This window comes from Macaca nemestrina, chromosome 11, assembly GCF_043159975.1.
Source record: "Macaca nemestrina isolate mMacNem1 chromosome 11, mMacNem.hap1, whole genome shotgun sequence".
Taxonomy (NCBI): Eukaryota; Metazoa; Chordata; class Mammalia; order Primates; family Cercopithecidae; genus Macaca; species Macaca nemestrina.
In genome coordinates this window covers 22,427,628-22,446,385 of record NC_092135.1, presented here as the reverse complement: position 1 = coordinate 22,446,385, position 18,758 = coordinate 22,427,628, and the positions used below count along the sequence as shown (strand labels likewise).

Sequence of the window (18,758 nt, the reverse complement as noted above, 5' to 3'; positions counted from 1 at the left end):
AAAGGAAGAAAAATGGGTCATAAGGGCAACAAGGAAGAAAAATGGGTCATCTAAGAAGGGAGAGGAATCTGACTGACATCAGACCTCACCAACTTACATAATTATAAATCTGAAAGCATTTTCATAGTGTTAACATTTTAGAAACAATGCATAGGCAAAACACAGAAGAATAAATTTTGTTTTGGGATAACATGTTCCAAAACATCATTCTGGTCACAGAGAGTACAGGATGACAGCTAGAAAGAGGAGAGAGGATGAACACTGGATGTCCTCCTCCAACAAAGCAGGTGTTCAGAGAGTTGATCTAAACAGAAATGAAATAAGAAACAAAATCATTATGAACAAAATGTTTGTGTCCCTCCCAAAATCTGTATGTTGAAACCTAACCCCCAAAGTAAAAACATCAGGTGGTGAAGCCTTTGGGAGATAATTAGATCATGAGGTTAGAGCTCTCATGAATGGCATTAGTGTCCCTTATAAAAAGAGACACCAAGCTGGCTTCCTCTCTGTGTTCTCCACCATGTGAAGGTACAAGCAAGTGGCCACCTGCAAACCAGGAAGAGGGCTTTCCCTGGAATTCAACCATGAGGTGACACTGGTCTCGGACTTTCAGCCTCCAAAACTGTCAGAAATAAACGTGTTTATTGTTTCAGCCTCCCAGTCTATGGTATTTTTTTTTTATAGCAGCCCAAACTGACATTGACAAAGGTTCTAAGGAACTTGATCAAAAGTACTAATGTAATCAACCAACAGAATGCCAACATTCTGGGAGGAGTCAGGAGAGGAACTAGTGAAAATGAGCTGAAGTTGATTACTTTCATGGGAGCAAACCACGGAATGACAATTTTAAATTGATAAATGCAGAGCTGAAAAATATATAATTTAGAGTTAGGAGGTAAACACCAGAAAGGGAGAAGGGCCAGAGATATACACTTGAATTTGCTTGTATCCACATAAAGATATAGGGGAGGTAGATGAGGAATGAATAAAGTGGTTGTTGGTGACAGGGAAGGAGGAGGGAAGTGGGTGAATGAGAGCCGGGGTGGCATAAGGCTTCCAACTGTTCACCTTTTTATAGTTACAATTGGTGAACTATGTGTCTGTTTTCCCGATCAAAATTCAGAGAGAGACAGAAAAAAAATTCAGCAACTGTTAAAAAGTGGTGGTGCTATATAAATACATTTTCTGGCTTTGATAATGTACTATGGTTATGTAAGATGTTATAGCTGGGGGAAGCTGAGTGAAGGGTACATAGGATCTCTCTGTACAATTTTTGCAAGTCGCTGTGGATCTATAATTATTTTTTTAAAAAGTGATTGTGTTAAGGAGGTAGGATACGAAGTAGAGGAGGAGGTGGTTAAGAACCTACTGCTTTCCACCATCAGTCCCTCTATTATTTTACTTACACAATAAAACATGTAATACTTTGATAAAAATTAACTAAAATTAAAAGATATATACTCAGAAAAAAAGGCTCATAAATTCATTCTTATTAGTGGCATTATTATTAACTATCTTTAAGACATACATACACACACAAGTCATCCATCAAATAGATTGATTCAATGAGCATAACAAGAGAAAGAAAGATGACTGTCATTATCAGGATATAGTGTTATTTAAACAAGCTACTCTGGTAAGGAAAATTTATATCATACTTTAGTCAAGATAAGAAAACACTAAAATCATTCCTAAGTCTCTTATTAATTTTTTAAGGTCTTCTAAAAATGAATTGAACTGCCATTTATTCTAACTCCTCTTCAACCTCTCCTGGTAGATAGCTGGGAATGAAAACACAACTTGAGCAATGCCGACTTCCTGTGCCCAGGAATCACAAGGGTTCCCACATGGACCCACCCAACCCTCAAACATTCATAAAACAGCCTGGAAATTTTTGTGGTGCAACACTTCAAACTTTCTATAGAGACTTGCTAATTATCTCAGGAACTTTACCCGCTTCAATTAGGAGTAGGAGTTAATTTCTTTTAGGGAACTGATATTGTCCATTTTATTGATCCTTTATTGGCGTCACTCACCATAAACACTCACTGAGTAATACTTGAACTCTCCGTGATATGGCCCTTTCTCTCTCAAGTCCAAAAGAAAGAGTATCATTCCCTCAAGAGCAAAGGTCAAGCTTAGGTTACAGTGCTACTACAGAAGACATGAACTGTGGGCTTTCCTGGAAATGAAAGTTATTTTTGGTTTGATAAGGGCCAAATATTTTCTTGCAACTGAAATTGTCTTTTTGTCACTTCCCCTGCCAATGAGGTTTACCTTTTCCTCAGGGATTCAACTTTCTCTTCCTATATATCTATACGTTGTCTATCCTTTCATGCATCGTCACATTTCCAATTTCCATAAATTTTCTCATAGTACTCAAAAATAGTCTTTGGCTATTAGCAACCTAGGTGCACCCCAATTTCTTAAAACAGTAAAGTTGGTTTTCTGTATCACTGTATTGTCACTGACAGAGAAAAGACTTTTGATAACTTTTGGGCTGCTGATGCTGTGTGTGTACATACATGCACATGCTGTACATACACTAATTTTGAGTGCCTTGATGGTAGAATTACATTTTATATCATGTCTTAAAAATCCCATATTATCCCATATTTAGCTCAGTGTAAATGTTTAGTAACAGTAAGTGAATGATTGAATAGTATTCTGTGCTATTGAAGCCTGAAGACAAATAAATCCCTGGGGAATATTAGGCTTATTTCTCCAGCTATTTCCTCAACAAAACTGAAGCCTTGAAACCCAGAGAAACAGACGGATTCACTTTTTAGTTAGTAAGCATATATGGCCCCTTGCCTTTTGTCAAAATTTAACTTCCCGTTTTCATGTAATACTCTGATTTTGGATTAGCAATGCTCTCCATAAAAGGGAATGAATTCCATTTCGATGAATATATTTTCCTGCACTTGCACTGGAATGTTCTATAACTCTTGTCTCTTGGCCTCATTGTAGGCTTCAGTTTTATTTATTTATTTATTTTTAAGACAGAGTTTCTCTCTTGTTGCCCAGGCTGGAGTGCAATGGCGTGCCATATCAGCTCACTGCAAGCTCCACCTCCCAAGTTCAAGCGATTCTCCTGCCTCAGCCTCCCAGGTAGCTGGGATTACAGGCATGTGCCACCACACCCAGCTAATTTTTGTATTTTTAGTAGAGATGGGGTTTCACCATGTCGGCCAGGCTGGTCTCAGGCTCCTGACCTCAGGTGATCCACCTGCCTCGGCCTCCCAAAGTGCTGGGATTACAAGTGTGAGCCACCGCGCCTGGCCAGCTTCAGCTTCTTATAAGCACTGTGCTGAAATACATCACATTGAGCTACAAAGACCTGCTGTTTTTTAGCTATGCCTCCAGGATTAGTCATCTGACCCAGGAACTGATGTATTCATCTCACTCAGCTAGATGGGGAAACCTGCCAAGCTTTTAAACATTAAATGTTTAAATGGAGCAATTTATTGCTATATCTCACAAAATGCCAGTTGTTTTCACATTAAAGGCAGAAAGCACCTTATCAGGAACTTTGAAAGGCTTTGAGTCATGTGTTTTCAATCTTTATTATCATTCTTTTTTGTACACTGCCACTGGGGAAAGAAAAGCATTGAATAGTAAAACAAAACCAAACACAACTTCAGGAAGATCCCAACAAGCTCTCACTCTGATTCAGTTGTGCCCAGGTAGCTCTCATTTTCTGATAAGATCAGTTCTATTACTCGTACAATGGTAACAGTCTCACCTGTACAATTACATGGAAACCAAAACACTAACCCAGGGAGACAAGAACTTGCGAGAAACTCTATGCCTCTCAGTGCAGTGGGCTTAGATATAACATTATTTTGATCCACATGTTCCATGGAGTCATGCTTCCTTCTCTTTTCTGAAGGCTACTTTTGTCCAGGGTATTTTCTTCTTCCTTTCCATTTCTCTATCCCCATCCCAAAGATTTCACATATGACAGGGGATCTTTTCCCACTGCAATGACTTTCATGTGAAAAAGAACAAAAGTATATTTCTGGAGGCATAGCAAAGGATACTTTAAATTGCTGATAACCTCCCTGGTGTTTCACCGGACACTAGGTATTATTTTCTTAGCTCAATTAATCTCATTAACCTCAAGAATTTTAATTAATTTCACTAAAGTCAATTCAGGATGCTCATGTTTAACAGGATTATTTGGAGACATACAGTAAGAATTAAAACTAGGTTGTTAAGTCTCCAGCCTCATTAACAGTACAGACAGTAATTAGCAATGTCTTTATATTTGTATGTGTATGTTAGGGAAAACATCTGTATACTTGATTTTTCTGTGCTGGTAAACCACAGCAAAACTGGAGATGATTTACTGTAATAATAATATTTCAGTCTCACTTATGTACATTTTATAACAAATGCATATTAGCTTATGAATTATGTTTTAAACTACACACTTCTGTTCCTGTGATTTTTTTCTTAATCATCTTTAACATTTGAGTAAGCTGACGTGCTCAGAAACCTTCATAAAACTGTTATTTAAAGTAATAATGATGATGCAAGAAGAAATAGACGCTGATTTGAACATATAACTCAACTTTTTCTGTCCGAATAGCCCTTTAAAATATGATGATAATTCATGGAATAGGTATTAGTCTCAATTCTAACACCTCTTTGCTAAAAAACAAACAAGTTACATTCATGTCCAGTGAATTTTCCTGTCATGGTGGTTCAAAGATGAAAAGCTTTGTGGAAGGGAGATTGGGCTTCAGACATGCTAAAATTTTTCATCACTATAAAGAATAATAGTTTGCTGCATTTTATGTAGGGTTACTCCTACATCTAAGCCATGCTTATTTTTATTTTTACATTTATTTTAATCTTCCGTGCATCTTTTCTTAAGCAGTTGAAAATTTAGGTCATAAAAATAAACATTTTCTAGGCTTCAATTCTTCTCAGATAAAAGGAGTTCTCATGTCTGCATAACACCTTTATAAAGCTTACAGAACTTTACCATAACCTCATGACTTAGGTTATCACCTGAAGCAGGTGATACTGAATATTATTGTCCATATTTGTCTATAACTTCCATTGATTCATTGGTCCAATCAATCCATGTGGTGCTATGGCTACTAGGCAAGTTGAAAAATACAAGTGATACAAGTTGACATTTCCAAAATCACTGCTAGCAATGTAGAATTAGGTTCTGGAGCAAAAACAGTATTTATGAGCTAAAAAGAGCAGGTCATATGTACGACATGTTCACTACTTTTCATGACAGTCCTCTTTAACAAAATTTATCATGGGAGATTAAATGTTTTTCTTGAAGCAAAAGATAAACATCAGCTTCCCTTGATCTTCATATCCAATCCTTGGCAAACCTATCACTCCTCTACACATAGGTTTAGTTCATTCATAAATTCCAGAAATGTTTATACTAACTACCTGCCAGATGCTGTGCTAGACTGGGGTTGGCACAAGAAAGAACATCCAATCCTAGAACTCTGGGAGCCACATTTAGGAGAAGAGAAAGGTGAGACGTTCCAGTCTATGCTTCCCTTCATGTCAGAGTGTGACTTGCAAATACATGACTCCATGTGTATTTGCAAAACCATCCGCTCATCAGATGCTCTAACACAAGCTCTGGGCAGTGTCTGGCCAGTCTGCACTCTATCCACCATAAGCAGTTCATTTCCCATAACGGAGCTTGCGTGACTTTCCTTACACATGGCCAAAGTGGCTTCCATGACAGTGTGGATCAAGCCCAGAGCCCTTCACCGTGGTTCCCCGGACGAAATTATTCAGTGTTTCCATTGCTCATAAGAGAAACACAAATTAAATTGAACTAGGCAGGACACTGAATGTATTTTCATATTTTGCCATGGAGGGCAGGGTGTAGTCAGTAGGGACAGGACCATGGTTCAGTGCTGCCAGGATTTGTTCCAACTGCGTATCTGTTTCTTCCTGAGCATCAGAATGAATCTCTCCTTTTACTTTTTCCACAAGACCTGACCTTGTCTATGGCAACTCTCAGCTCATATGCTTAGAGTATCATGAACAGAAAAAAATAAGTTTCCTTCTACCAGCTTGAAAATCCCTGGGGAGGCACTCTGTGTTGCCTAGCTTATGACGCTAGACCAAAGCTGGCAGCAGCTCATCCTAGTGTCCCACACCCTGTGCCTGGAGTACGGTCTCCGAATATGGCCACTAGGAATCTCTCCAGATAGACTAGTCACAAGTCTCTCTATAATGCATAGGGCCCTTCTGTTTTCTTCTTTATCAGCCTTCCCACAGGAACTTTAGGAAAATATACATCTCCTCATTTGATCTAGTGATAAAACTCCCACAGCCAGTTCTTCAGTCAATTACATTTTTTCCTCCCATCATTTGCAGTTGTTCTTGATCTTTTTTGACATCTATATCCTAGTTTCCAAGCCCATATTTTCCTACTGTCTTTAAAACATTTTATATCTCCATGTACAGATAGTATAACATGCATGAGATTGTAAGCCATCGGAGGGCATGGATTCGTTTAGTCTAATTAGAATGGCTGTAGTATGGATGTATCTATTTAATGCAGGAAAGATCTCTGGAGTCTAAAGAAGAGTAAGACACAACCCTTTAATGCAAAGCACAGAACCTAGCTTTATGTTGACCTCATCTTTATGTGATTTGAGAAGAGTAAAAAATACTGAGGTCAGCTCTAGAAAATGTGTTTGATTATTCAAACACATTCAATGTTTGTGGACACTATTCATTTTTATCCATGTACTGATATATTAATACATATTATAAATGTACCAACGATACATACCATAGCTGTGTTTATCCTTGTTTGAGGCACATGTTTTAATCTTTAACAGTCAAACAGCAACAACAAACACTCTTACTCTATCAGAGACCCAGAAATATCTATATTTTGATAAACGCTTTCAACTAAAAATACTCAACATGAAATAATCAAATGCATTTTCAGTAACAGGCTAATAATACCTTTTGGTCATCACTTGTCCCACATGACTCTTGACACAGAAGACCCTCCGAGTCTGAATGCCTACACCACACGTGGCTTCTCCATTCCAGCCAATGGTTGCATTAAGGGCAGTTACCAATGTGTCCTCAGAACAAGGGCCCCAAGGTGATGTCTCCCAGTAAAGTTGCATACAGGAATGGTCGTTACACAAACGATGCTCTTGGAGAGCCTGACTAGGGGGACATGGCTTTCCGCCTGCCAAAAATAAGAACAAAAGATAAGACATAGTTGTTGCTGTTGTTGCTGTTCTTGTTTTTGTTATTTCTGCTGTTTTTATGGTCTAGAGAAATAGCTTTGCTGACATAGCCTTCCAAAGACGTGAGCCATTGTGCTGTTCTTTCCAATCTAAGAACAGGGATTTTTGTCCTGAGCAACAACTGAGGATAATATTGTGCGTTCCTTTTCACTAAATAACAAGCGGCAGTCCACATCAATTAGATTTTAAAATTAATTGACTCTATTGCCCACCATTGCAGCATGTATCTCTGAGATAAAACTCCAAAGAAATCTACTTTTCAAAAAATATTTTTTATGCTTCATGTATTAGTTAGAATAGTCTATGACTTCGAAGTGATATTATCTTGAACACACACACAAAACACACACACACACACACACATACCCCTTATGCAGCATGGTCTTCCTTTCCTATGAAAGGCGTTATTTTTCTAAGAGAACCATTTTAAGACACCTATCCTCTATCAAGCAGTGCATTTCACTGCAATTTGAGAAATCCAGAAATATCTGTTACAGTTTGGAGAAGAGAGCCCTCCTTAAACTCTGAAATAATACCTGACAATGTGCTATCCCCTGGCAGGAAGACCAGACATACATGCATCCATAGATTCTTGGATGAGTCAGACAATCCAATTTCATTATTGCCCTTTTCACAACATTTTTATTTCCATATAAAAAGTGGTATTTATCTAAAGCATTGATCTTTTCCTACTCTTCCACACTTTAATGGTTTATGGTGGGCCAAATGCCCAAGATTTGTGACCTTGGTTTTGTTATTCTTGATTTTTTTTCCCATTCACCCCTTCCAGAAATATAAAAGAAAAGAGCAGAAACCAACTTCACTTTAAGAATACGAAAATCTTCATTTATCTTGACCCTGGCCCCATTTCTCAGGATCAAAGAACAGAAACTTACTTAAAAAGTAGTTTCTCACAGCCAGTGGCCATGCTGTCCTGCTGTTCTAACTGAGCCATGGGCAGAAAAAGCCAAGGGAGGGCATGAAAGAAATGACGTGTGCTGGAGATAGAGACCATCACCGTAAATTACTGGAACAGCTGCTCCTGTAATTTGTTCTGATGTCACCTGCTTATATTCTCATAGCACTTTTTAGCTTCATCAAAGCCATTTTCACAGTCTTCATGCTGTGCCCCCCTCCTGCAGAATGCTGGCATGACAGAACAAGATACCAGCATGCACGGATCAGGTAGTTTGCAGATGTTGGTGGCAGTTCCCAGTTGAGAAGCCATGTCTCCTGATTATTAATTTGAAGCTCTTTTTACTAAGCATAGTCTAATTATGTTCCCAACTGCACAAGCTATCTTCAGTTTGGATGTGTGTCAACCAAACTCTGCCTTCTTGTCTAAGAAGGGTATTGAAAAATAACATCCATCTGATTGCCATGGTCCACACACAGGTATGTGGTAAAGCAATTCATGTAAATGGGTGAACCCAGCATAGCTAAACTAGAGGATCAAAGCAAAAAGCATAGAGGGAAATGAAACGGTTAACTTGGATTCAGGGAATAGAGATATCATCTATGTGTGACTATTTCCTCCATATAAACTTCTCTATCACCAATGAGGAAAAATGATAATAATTGAGCTAATGCATCCAGAGTGAAAACATTTTCTGTTACTCACCTTCCCCAGCCAGTGCCAGGATAGTTCTTGACCTGGTCTGTTTCCCATCTGAGTTTTTATTTGAACAGGACTGGGAACAGGATGACCACTCCGTCCACTCGCTCACCACACAGTCCATTCGGCAGGGAATTTCACAAGCCTTCCTCTCAGGAGGAGGTGGTACTGGGCAAAGACTCCCTGATACCTCTTCCCCTACAATCAACAAGATCAAGACAGTTGGTGATTAATGCACAATCAAGGCCAGTCCAAGGAACAGTTAGGCTCACTGCTTTATCTATTACTTCAGTTTAAACTACCACAAAAAAAAATGAATCCAGAAATATCTGTTGAAGTTTGGAGAAGAGAGCCCCTCCTTAAACTCTGAAATAATACCTGACAATGTGCTATCCCCTGGCAGGAAGACCAGACATACACGCATCCATAGACTCTTGGATGAGTCAGACAATCCAATTTCATTAATTCCAAATGGCTGAAGACAGTTTCTTCAGCCATTCACAATCTTTACATCAGAAAAAACTGCCAGGAGATAATTTGGCATTTAGAAAGGTAGAGACTGCAGCAAAACTCCCATTTGTAATCCTTCATAGAGACAAAGTTGACTTCTTTCAGAAACAATTGAGCCATGGATGGCTGAAGACTCATGTGGTAGATGTGTTACGGACAACCATATATAACAAGTATATGCTTTTCTTCAAAACGGAAGTCAGAGCCGTCTGTTCACCTGAAAACCACAATTTATGTTGAGCCTTCTAATCTACTAAATTAAAAGGAATTTTATAATTCTAGCTTTCTTTTGGGTACATTCACCTCCAAATATGCAACCTTATGCAAGATTATCACATAATGTCTCTTTTGTTCTCCTCTTTCATGGTGGTAAATTATCCAAAACTAACATGAAACTGGACCTGTGGCTAAAGTTATGTTAACAAGTTGACATAAAGTTGACAGCCAGTCTGAAGTTCTCCCTAATACATTTACTATTCCCCCTTGAATAATCTAATGCATTGCTAAACCAAAAATAACTATACTCAAAAATACTGCACAAACACACCAGTTGTCAAGGATCCTCAATTTTGCTATTGCCTCAGTGCCTTTCTATAAATACTATTTACAATCCTTTGATACCATATCATAGAACATGATTTTTCAGAAACTATAAAATAATGGAGTTTTATAATTAACAGATATTAGGACTAAAGGGATAATTTCTAAGTAACGGAAAGATATCTCAATGACTACAATGGCTTCTTAAAACTCTCAGGTTATTTATTTGATATTATTAGAATTCAAATATTCCTCTTTTATAGATAATAACTCAACTCTTACTATTCCCCTCATTCACAGTCTCCTCATAAAAACAGAGGACACAAAGAATAGTGACATCATTTATTGTTTGAAATAACAACATAAAATGTGAAATGGCAACTATACAAGAGAGGCAGTTTTGTTTGTATGACTTTATGGCTTTGAAATTCTCTTGTCATGATCTGGCTGAAACAAAAAAATAAATGCGAAGGGGACTAGTATTTATTGAAACATCTCCTTGTGCCAGGCACTGTGTTTTGCATATATCACTCAGGCTTTGCATATGTTATTGAGTCCTCACAAGAAACTCTGAATGGCAAGTGTGATCCATCTCATCTCATAGATGAGGGCTCAGAGCAGAGGCTCAGAGAGGAAACTTTGCTCATGCTTACACGGGCCTGAGCTGGGGAGCAAACCCGAACTCTCTGACTCTAAAACTTCTGCATCTCCCATTAACCATGCTGTGTCTAATTCCAAGGAGATGGATATTCTTTTTCTGAGGAAGTAAATAAAACAAGCTGACAGTCAGCAAGACTGCCTGAAGGAGAAGATAGTGCACAGCTAATATCTGTATTCATATTTGTAAATGAGACCAGGATCATTGCCCTTGAGGTACAAATAAAGCTTTTCAAGCATATCATGAGAAGTAATAGAGGTTCTAACAGATAATCAAGCTGAAAGATCAGTTCCAATAATTCTCTCTTCAGTCTCAATCTATTTCCAGGTTGAGTCCACACTGTGTGTAACACACACACATACACACATACAAACACACACACACACACCCCCAATACAGCACTTTCCCAAGTATAGAAGCACGCAGTCCAAACAAAAGGCCCAACCTACATCTAATCAAAATTTAATTTCCATACTTGTGAATATTATTAACATAATCTATACACAAAATATTTTAAAGCTATGTCTTGCTATAAACATTTTGAGGAACAAGATATTTGTTTATGGGTTTTATGAATAAAAGTAAGGGGAAAGGTGGGGAATGTTGGGTTAAAAATAGTAACATTGGTTTCATTGCTGAAAAACTTCTCAGTGTTGAAAATGCCAATATATATTGTAAGTTTCCTAGAAGGGAAATGAGATGTAGTGCTTTTCATCTGTATTTGATCAGGGGCCATACTTTTTGAAGAGCATCTGTCTCTTTCTTTCAGAAATGGTACTTTTATGAGTATGCTTTGAGAAAACTCTACATTAAAGAATTATAAAACTGTCAACTACTATTTGATGAGTAAATACTATGTCCAAGACATATGATGGGATAAAAATAGATGGGTTGACTGTTACTTATCTTTCTAGAGCTCATGATTAATGATGAAGATGAGCTATTAACACATAAAAGTAAAACCAAGCCCAAAAGTAAATGTCAAGTTGCAACTGTGTGATTCAAATGTAAAATATTTTAGTGATTCAGGGGATTGGCATGGTTCCCTCCAATAAGGGAAATAAAAGGGCTGAGAACTTGTGGCAAGGATGGACGGTATTTCAGGCGTTGGAAGGATCAGCAAAGGTTACGTAGGAAAATATGAGGTATCTGGAAGATAGTTAATACTGAAGGTGTGTCATGAAAAGAGAAAGCCTATCTTGGAGGAGTTATTTGACATCAAATTCCAACTGATCTAGACAGAAACATAAGTTTTATTATATTTCTGCCTTCCTTAAGTTCCCAGTTACTCAGGTTTCCCGTGACCCAAAATTTACCATCCTCCCTGTTATTACGTTTAGTGTTCTCAGTATTCACTTCAGGTGCTCAAATACTTTTTAAAATCTCAGACTTTTTATAAGCTGATACACCTATTTCCTCAGTGAACTTTAATGTCAATACTCCCACCAACACCAACCTTTTGATAGTTTGGCTATACAGGCTAATTCAGAAAAGTGAACAAATAGATCAGAACTTCAGGGAAGCCAAACTAATAGTCATAAGCATCCTGTAATTCCTGTGGGAGTTATTTTAAAAGAAATCTTGAAAAAACAAACAAACAAAAAAAACTGCACAATGGTGTCTAAGCTGCAATGTGTCTAGCCAGACTCAATGAAGTGTATTAAGGTGAATTGTAGCTACCAACATTTACTCACTTAAGGACATCACTTAACATTTTTGAACATCAATTATTTCACTTGTAGGAATAAAATAATAACATTAACCTTTTAGAGCTATTCTAAGGATTAGGATTCATTTATTCAACATACATATCAAGGTATCTAACACATGGTGAGCTCTCAATATATGAGAACCTTAAAAAATGTCTTTGCAAAGACATATATCACAAAAAAAAAAACAAATGGTCTTCATCTGAAATCTAGATATTTATGTCACAGTCATGGAAAGCACTTGCTTTACTATTCATATTTGTGTACAAATGACAATCAACAGTTTCACAGATTGGTTTACATAAAATATTTAAAACCTTATAATTATACGGATCCTTTTATTGACATGGTTGGCTAATCTAAACCATCTAAGAGCCAAAAATAAAGCACTTGAGCCTAAATAACCTCATCTGCCCATATACATTGGTATAATTATCTTCCCATTGTGCAGAGAGAACCCATCTCAGAAGAGGAACATTTATGCTTTCCTGTTTTTATTTTCTTGGATCGATCAATGAGACCACGGAAATCTCAGGCAAGCATGGAAAATAAAGCCCCACATAGTTCAAAAGCTTAGCCATTAAAAGTGAATTTCACAAGCTCAGATAATCTAATGTCATAATAAAATGGAATGTATTTAAGAGGGAAATTGAATTCATCTTTCAAAAAGACTCTATACAATTATTCCCAGCACTCACCAGGCTCCCAGGGATCAATAACAGCAAACTCCCTGTTCTCTCCTCGTGTAATAGACTTATTTAAACCAGTTATGATTCTGGGAAAAAGGAACATGGTGCTGCTTTGACCGTATCACTTGGGATTTTGAAATATAATTTAATGTGATGAAATTCACATAACATAAAATTAACTGTTTTAAAGTAAACATTTCAGTGGCATTTAGCACATTCACAATAGTTACAAAATATTTTAATCACTCAAAAGCAAAGCCCCATATGCATTGAGCAGTTTCTGTTACCTCTTCCCCGCAGCCCCTGGAAACTGCCAATTTACATTCTTTTTGTCTCTATGGATTTATTTATTCTGAATATTTTATATATGCTTGTGATGTTTTGCATCTGGCTTCTTTAAGCATAGTATTTTGGAGGCACATTCACCTTACAGCATGTTTCAGAACTTCATTCCATTTTATGAATGAACAATATTCCATTGTATGTATATACTGAAATGTGTTTATTCATCTGTTGATGGACATTTGGGCTGTTACCGTATTTTGGTTACTATGAATACTACTGCTATGAATATGCATGTGCATATACTTGTTTGAATACCTGTTTCTACTTATTTGGGATATACATCTAGGAGTGGAATTCTGGAGTCACATTTATCACTCAATTTTGCTGGCTGGTGATTCTGGGGGCTGTGGCATAGATATCCAGAGGAATAGGCCCTGGCTACAGTTCACACTACTCTTCTAATACCTGCACATTCTCAGCAGAATCAAAAGCACTTGGACACGACAAAGATTCCTAACATATAAATATACTCAAGATCACTTAAGAATGTTTCTTTTTTCAGTTCAAATGTATATATCAATTAAAAATAAAATATAAATAGCATGTATATTTTATAAAAATAAACAAACAGCATAGTCTATAATTCTTAGTTTCTGACCCAAGAGTACAGGTGCCCAAAGAGAGAAAGAAAAAATAAAGATATGAACAAAATAGAAAGACAAAGAAAATAAAAAAACCTAGAAAACCATGAATCCACAGTGTAATTTGAAAAGTAGACCAACACTTTGTTATGATACAAACTTCAAACTACCTTACTCGTCCAAAAATAATGCATACTGGGTACTTTATTGATATTTCCTCTTGTATGCTATTACACTATGGAAAATAACGAAACAGTTATGGAAAATACTCTACATGTCATAAAATTTTATGTCCTATTTAAATCTAAGAAAAGAATGCCAATAAACCTTGATTAAATGCTTGCCCACAGCTCAGTAAGATATCAACAGACAGTACGTAGCAAATTTAGTGGAACTCACATGCATTTAATTCCATTTTTAAAATCTAAATATTATGTCCTCAAAAGCAAGTAGCCCCTGGCCACTTCTGGATTGAGACCCTAACCAGCTAAGGAAATGTTTATACTCAGAACCATTAAAATATGGAACAAAAGCTAAGGGCAAAACAGAAGCTATTTACAATATCCTAATATTGCCAACAACACAATTAATGTCTCCTCTTGCTAGTTTCAGAATTGGAAGCATATTTGTCTATTTAGCTCACACATATAAGAAGATACATAAAGAAACTTGATGTCAAATATTATAGTAACAAAAACAACATCAACAACTGCAATAAAATAACAACAGCATCTGATATTTGGGAAAGCTGAGAGTGGATTAAACTCTAGCTAACCACATCACATGCAGTATTTCACTGAATATTCATATTAATATCATTAGCTTGGCACTATTGTTACACCTGAGGCATGAAGAAGTTAAAAAACTTGCTCAAAGTTTTTTCCTTACACAGCCAGTGTCTGAGCTGGGTTTGGAAAGCAGATCTGCAGTATGTAATAAGCTCAGTTCTTATCCATTAGGGGTTGTGTTGCTTTCTGGTTCATATCTCACATGTATCTTTCTCTTTACATTACTTTTAGATAATACCAAACCATGAATAAGGGACTCTACACAATTCATTATCAGCTCATCAGTAAATCTAGCATGGGGGGAGCAAGCCCAGAAGAGTGGGCACCTTGATTATTTTGGAACTGCATCATGGCATGGGGTGGAATTATACAATGCTTTTCAAACATAGAAAAGATAAGTAGATGAAAGAGAGTTCAGAATGAAGAGATGGGAGGAAGTGATAGAATACAAGGCCACATAAGTAAAGACTCAAGTAGGGAGATTCAGCAAAAACTGTACAATGTATGGTGAGCTAAATTACACAAACACAGGCAAAAAATATAATAATGATGTAAAGATGCTCACAAAGTGAAAAACAACGAAGTTCTAAGAGCTGATAGAAGTAAAGAAAGAGAACATAGAGCAAAGGCTAAAATGAACATGGGAGGAAAACCCAAAAGAGACATTAAAAAGAAAATACTTGAGATAAGAAATAATAGCAATAATAAACAATAAGAAACAGTATTTCCAAATAAACATGATTACAAAGGCCAGGAGTTAGCTAAAATGGCATCCGTGTGGCAGGTGAGCTGTTTGTTTCAGAAGCCTAACTGGGTAGGTATACAAAGTTCTTCAACATACAATAATACAACAATAGTAGCTAACAATTTGATCACCTAGGATGTATCCAGAAACATACTGTTATGTTCTACAAGTATTAGTTTATTTAACCCTCAAAGCATTAATATCAGTAAACACATGCATAGTACTTAATAGATGTCAGTTTCTGCTCCAAGTAAATCATCTATATTAATTCATCTAAATTTCACAATAGTCCTTTGTGGGAACTATCTTTATTAATAAAGGCACTGTGTCTTGGGTAAGTTAAATATTCTGTGTAGAAACAAACACAAGTAAATGGTGGAGCTTGAATTTGGACATGGACAACCCAGTCAGAGTATGTTTCTTAATCATGATGCTCTACTGATACTCAAGCGTTCTATTCTCTCTCAGGATAATGCATGTACCTGGCTACAGAAGGATCAATCCAGTGGAAAGTCAGTGAAGTGTAAGTATGATCACACCTTTAGTACATGAATAGCGTACTATGTGTTACTCAAGGTGAGAGGAGATGCCAAAGAGCAGAAACAGACTCTATGATTTAGGAGCAAACTGCAGTTGCTCAAAAACAACAAATCAAGCAAAAATCTAACAAAACATCTTAGTGGTCGTGTTAGTTCATTCTCACACTGTTATAAAGAACTGCCTGGGTAATTTATAAAGGAAAGAGGTTAAATTGGCTCATGGTTCTACAGGCTGTACAGGAAGCATGGCTGGAGAGGCCTCAGGAAACTTACTTCATGGCAGAAGGGGGAGCAGTCACACCTTACAGGGCCGAGTTAGGAGGAAGCAGGGGTTGGGGGATACTGCACACTTTTAAACAAACAGATCACATGAGAACTCCCTGTCAAGAGAATAGCAAGGGGGATATCCGCCTCCATGTTCCAGTCACCTCACATCAGACCCCTCTTTCCAATATTCAAGATTACAGTTCAACATGAGAATTGGGTAGAGTTGGGTAGAGTCACAAATCCAAACCACATCAGTGCTGAAATGTTACATTGAGGCGGTCCAGTCACACATTCCAGGAGGAAGCAATCACTATTTTATATTTGTGTAAAGAGTTTGAAAATTACTATAACTAAAATGCAGGAAAAAACTTTGTTGTTGTTGTTGTTGTTCCTAAAAATAACGCCAACTTGTTGATAAACCTTTCAGCTTGGTAGTCAGGGTGGATGAGAACAGGGTAAGAAGGTATCCATTTAAAGTAACTTAGCACTGGATGGTAAAACTCCATGTTTCAGAGTTAACTCAATCTCAGCTTTTCAATGTTTCTCTTCTGTCTCTTTTCTCATTTTCTCCGGGCAGCAGTCAAGGGTCAGGGAAACATGTATGTAACAATATTGAACACTATTGTGTGAATTTTGTTGGTTCTCCAACTGAGTTACTGCCATCAAATTGGTCTTTGTGTATTATTACCTAGTCTTGAAAGTGCACCTGCAGCCACTGTGAATTTCTAGGGTCCATGACACGGTTTTCCTTTCTTCTGGTCCACATACTTCACAGCCACCTACACCTGACTCCAAGCAAGTCCTAGTTTCCTGGAGTAGCCAACATTTCCACAGTCCACACAGGGGCATTCGGGAATTTCAGGACCATCCCCACATGATAAACAGGCCTCGGGGATCTGGTTTGGAGGGTGGGTAGCAGGTAGCTCAGGCCCACTCTGTGCCTAAACACAGGGAACCATTTTCTCTGCTTTCAGTTTCCTTTTAACCTATCTGAAATTTCCATAGTTGTCATTTCCTCAGCCCAGCATTTCATCCACAGAATGAGAGGGGCCAGGGACTCTCACCATCTACTGTCTTCTCCACATCCTCCCCAGGCTCCTCATTTCTGACCCAGGAAGCCAGCAATGTGGGATCCAGGCTTATGCTAACACTCTACACTCTAGTCCTTTGGCCTTCCTTTATGATATTAGAAGGGAGCTACGTGGGATTTACCAAGCACTGTTCTATACACCTGGCTCTTGAATATGAATTACTGACTTCCGGACTTATTGTCTCTGATGTGAGCTCCATTTTGTGCACTAACTCTTGTCTGTATGTTTGTATTTGAGGTATAATTATCCCAATTTTTCCAGTGCATGCCTCAGAAATCAACAGGGGGAGGGCTTCTTGCCCATGAAGGTGTACAAAAAAAACCAGACTGCAACATCTCAAAATATGATCTGATGACATCTACTTAATGTGGAAAGCTTATTTCTCATGAGAGTTCTACAGAAAAATTCTGTATAATTTTCAGAAGATGAATCCAGAATAAAAGAATAAAATGAATAAGTGAGCTCTGTAATGTAGAAAATGCTTCTTCAAAAGGAAAATATTGCAGCAAGTAAACAGTGCATCATAATGGACAGAATAGTTGAGGAGTAGTTGGGACGTCTAGATTTCAGTTCTGCTTTTGACACTTATCAAAATATAACGTTGGAAAATTATTAAGCTTATTAGGCCTAAGATACCTGCCATAAGTGGAGGGAAGGGCAGTACTAACATTTCTGATTATATTATTGGATTTGATGATGGATCAAAGAGGGCAATAGAAAATAACATTTAGAAAATTGTAAACACTATTTATACATAATGTGGTTTTCTTATTATTGGTAAAAATGGGGATAAAAGGCCGGGCGCGATGGCTCAAGCCTGTAATCCCAGCACTTTGGGAGGCTGAGATGGGAGGATCACGAGGTCAGGAGATCGAGACCATCCTGGTTAACCCGGTGAAATCCCGTCTCTACTAAAAAATACAAAAAAATAGCCGGGCGAGGTGGCCGGCGCCTGTAGTCCCAGCTACTCCAGAGGCTGAGGCAGAAGAATGGCGTAAACCCGGGAGGCAGAGCTTGCAGTGAGCAGAGATCCGGCCACTGCACTCCAGCCTGGGCAACAGAGCGAGACTCCGTCTCAAAAAAAAAAAAAAAAAAAAGGGGGGGGGGGATAAAGGACATTCCAAATAGAAAAATGATTTGAGTTAAAGATACTATGTCTCTTCTCCATCCTAGTTTTGTCTTAGCTAGAAAAGTATAAGAGGAACTGAAAGGATTATAAAGTCAGAAATAATATTCCTCATTTCATTTAGCTGTCTAGCTAGCTCTGCAGAAAAGAATCTGGACCAGCTTCAATATGAGGTATACCTTTACAAAGTACTTCAAGTTATCTAGAAGTTTCTTAAATAGTTAAATAATAAAAACTTTTAAGTTAGACTGGGTAAGTCAATAGAGTAAATTGGTAACACATCACTA

The 18,758-nt window shown here is 37.6% G+C and overlaps 1 protein-coding gene across 2 annotated transcripts in view; it reads right to left on the bottom strand.

Annotated features, from left to right (window-relative positions):
• Positions 1 to 18,758, bottom strand: part of LOC105492585 (thrombospondin type 1 domain containing 7B) — a 900,526-nt gene that overhangs the window by 436,200 nt on the left and 445,568 nt on the right. For both annotated transcript variants that reach the window (XM_071072671.1, XM_071072672.1), the window contains exons 8-9: positions 8,890 to 9,081; positions 6,973 to 7,207 (exon numbers count right to left, since the gene is read on the bottom strand). In XM_071072671.1, the coding sequence (XP_070928772.1) occupies positions 6,973 to 7,207; positions 8,890 to 9,081 (427 nt within the window). The remainder of the gene's footprint in view (positions 1 to 6,972; positions 7,208 to 8,889; positions 9,082 to 18,758) is intronic.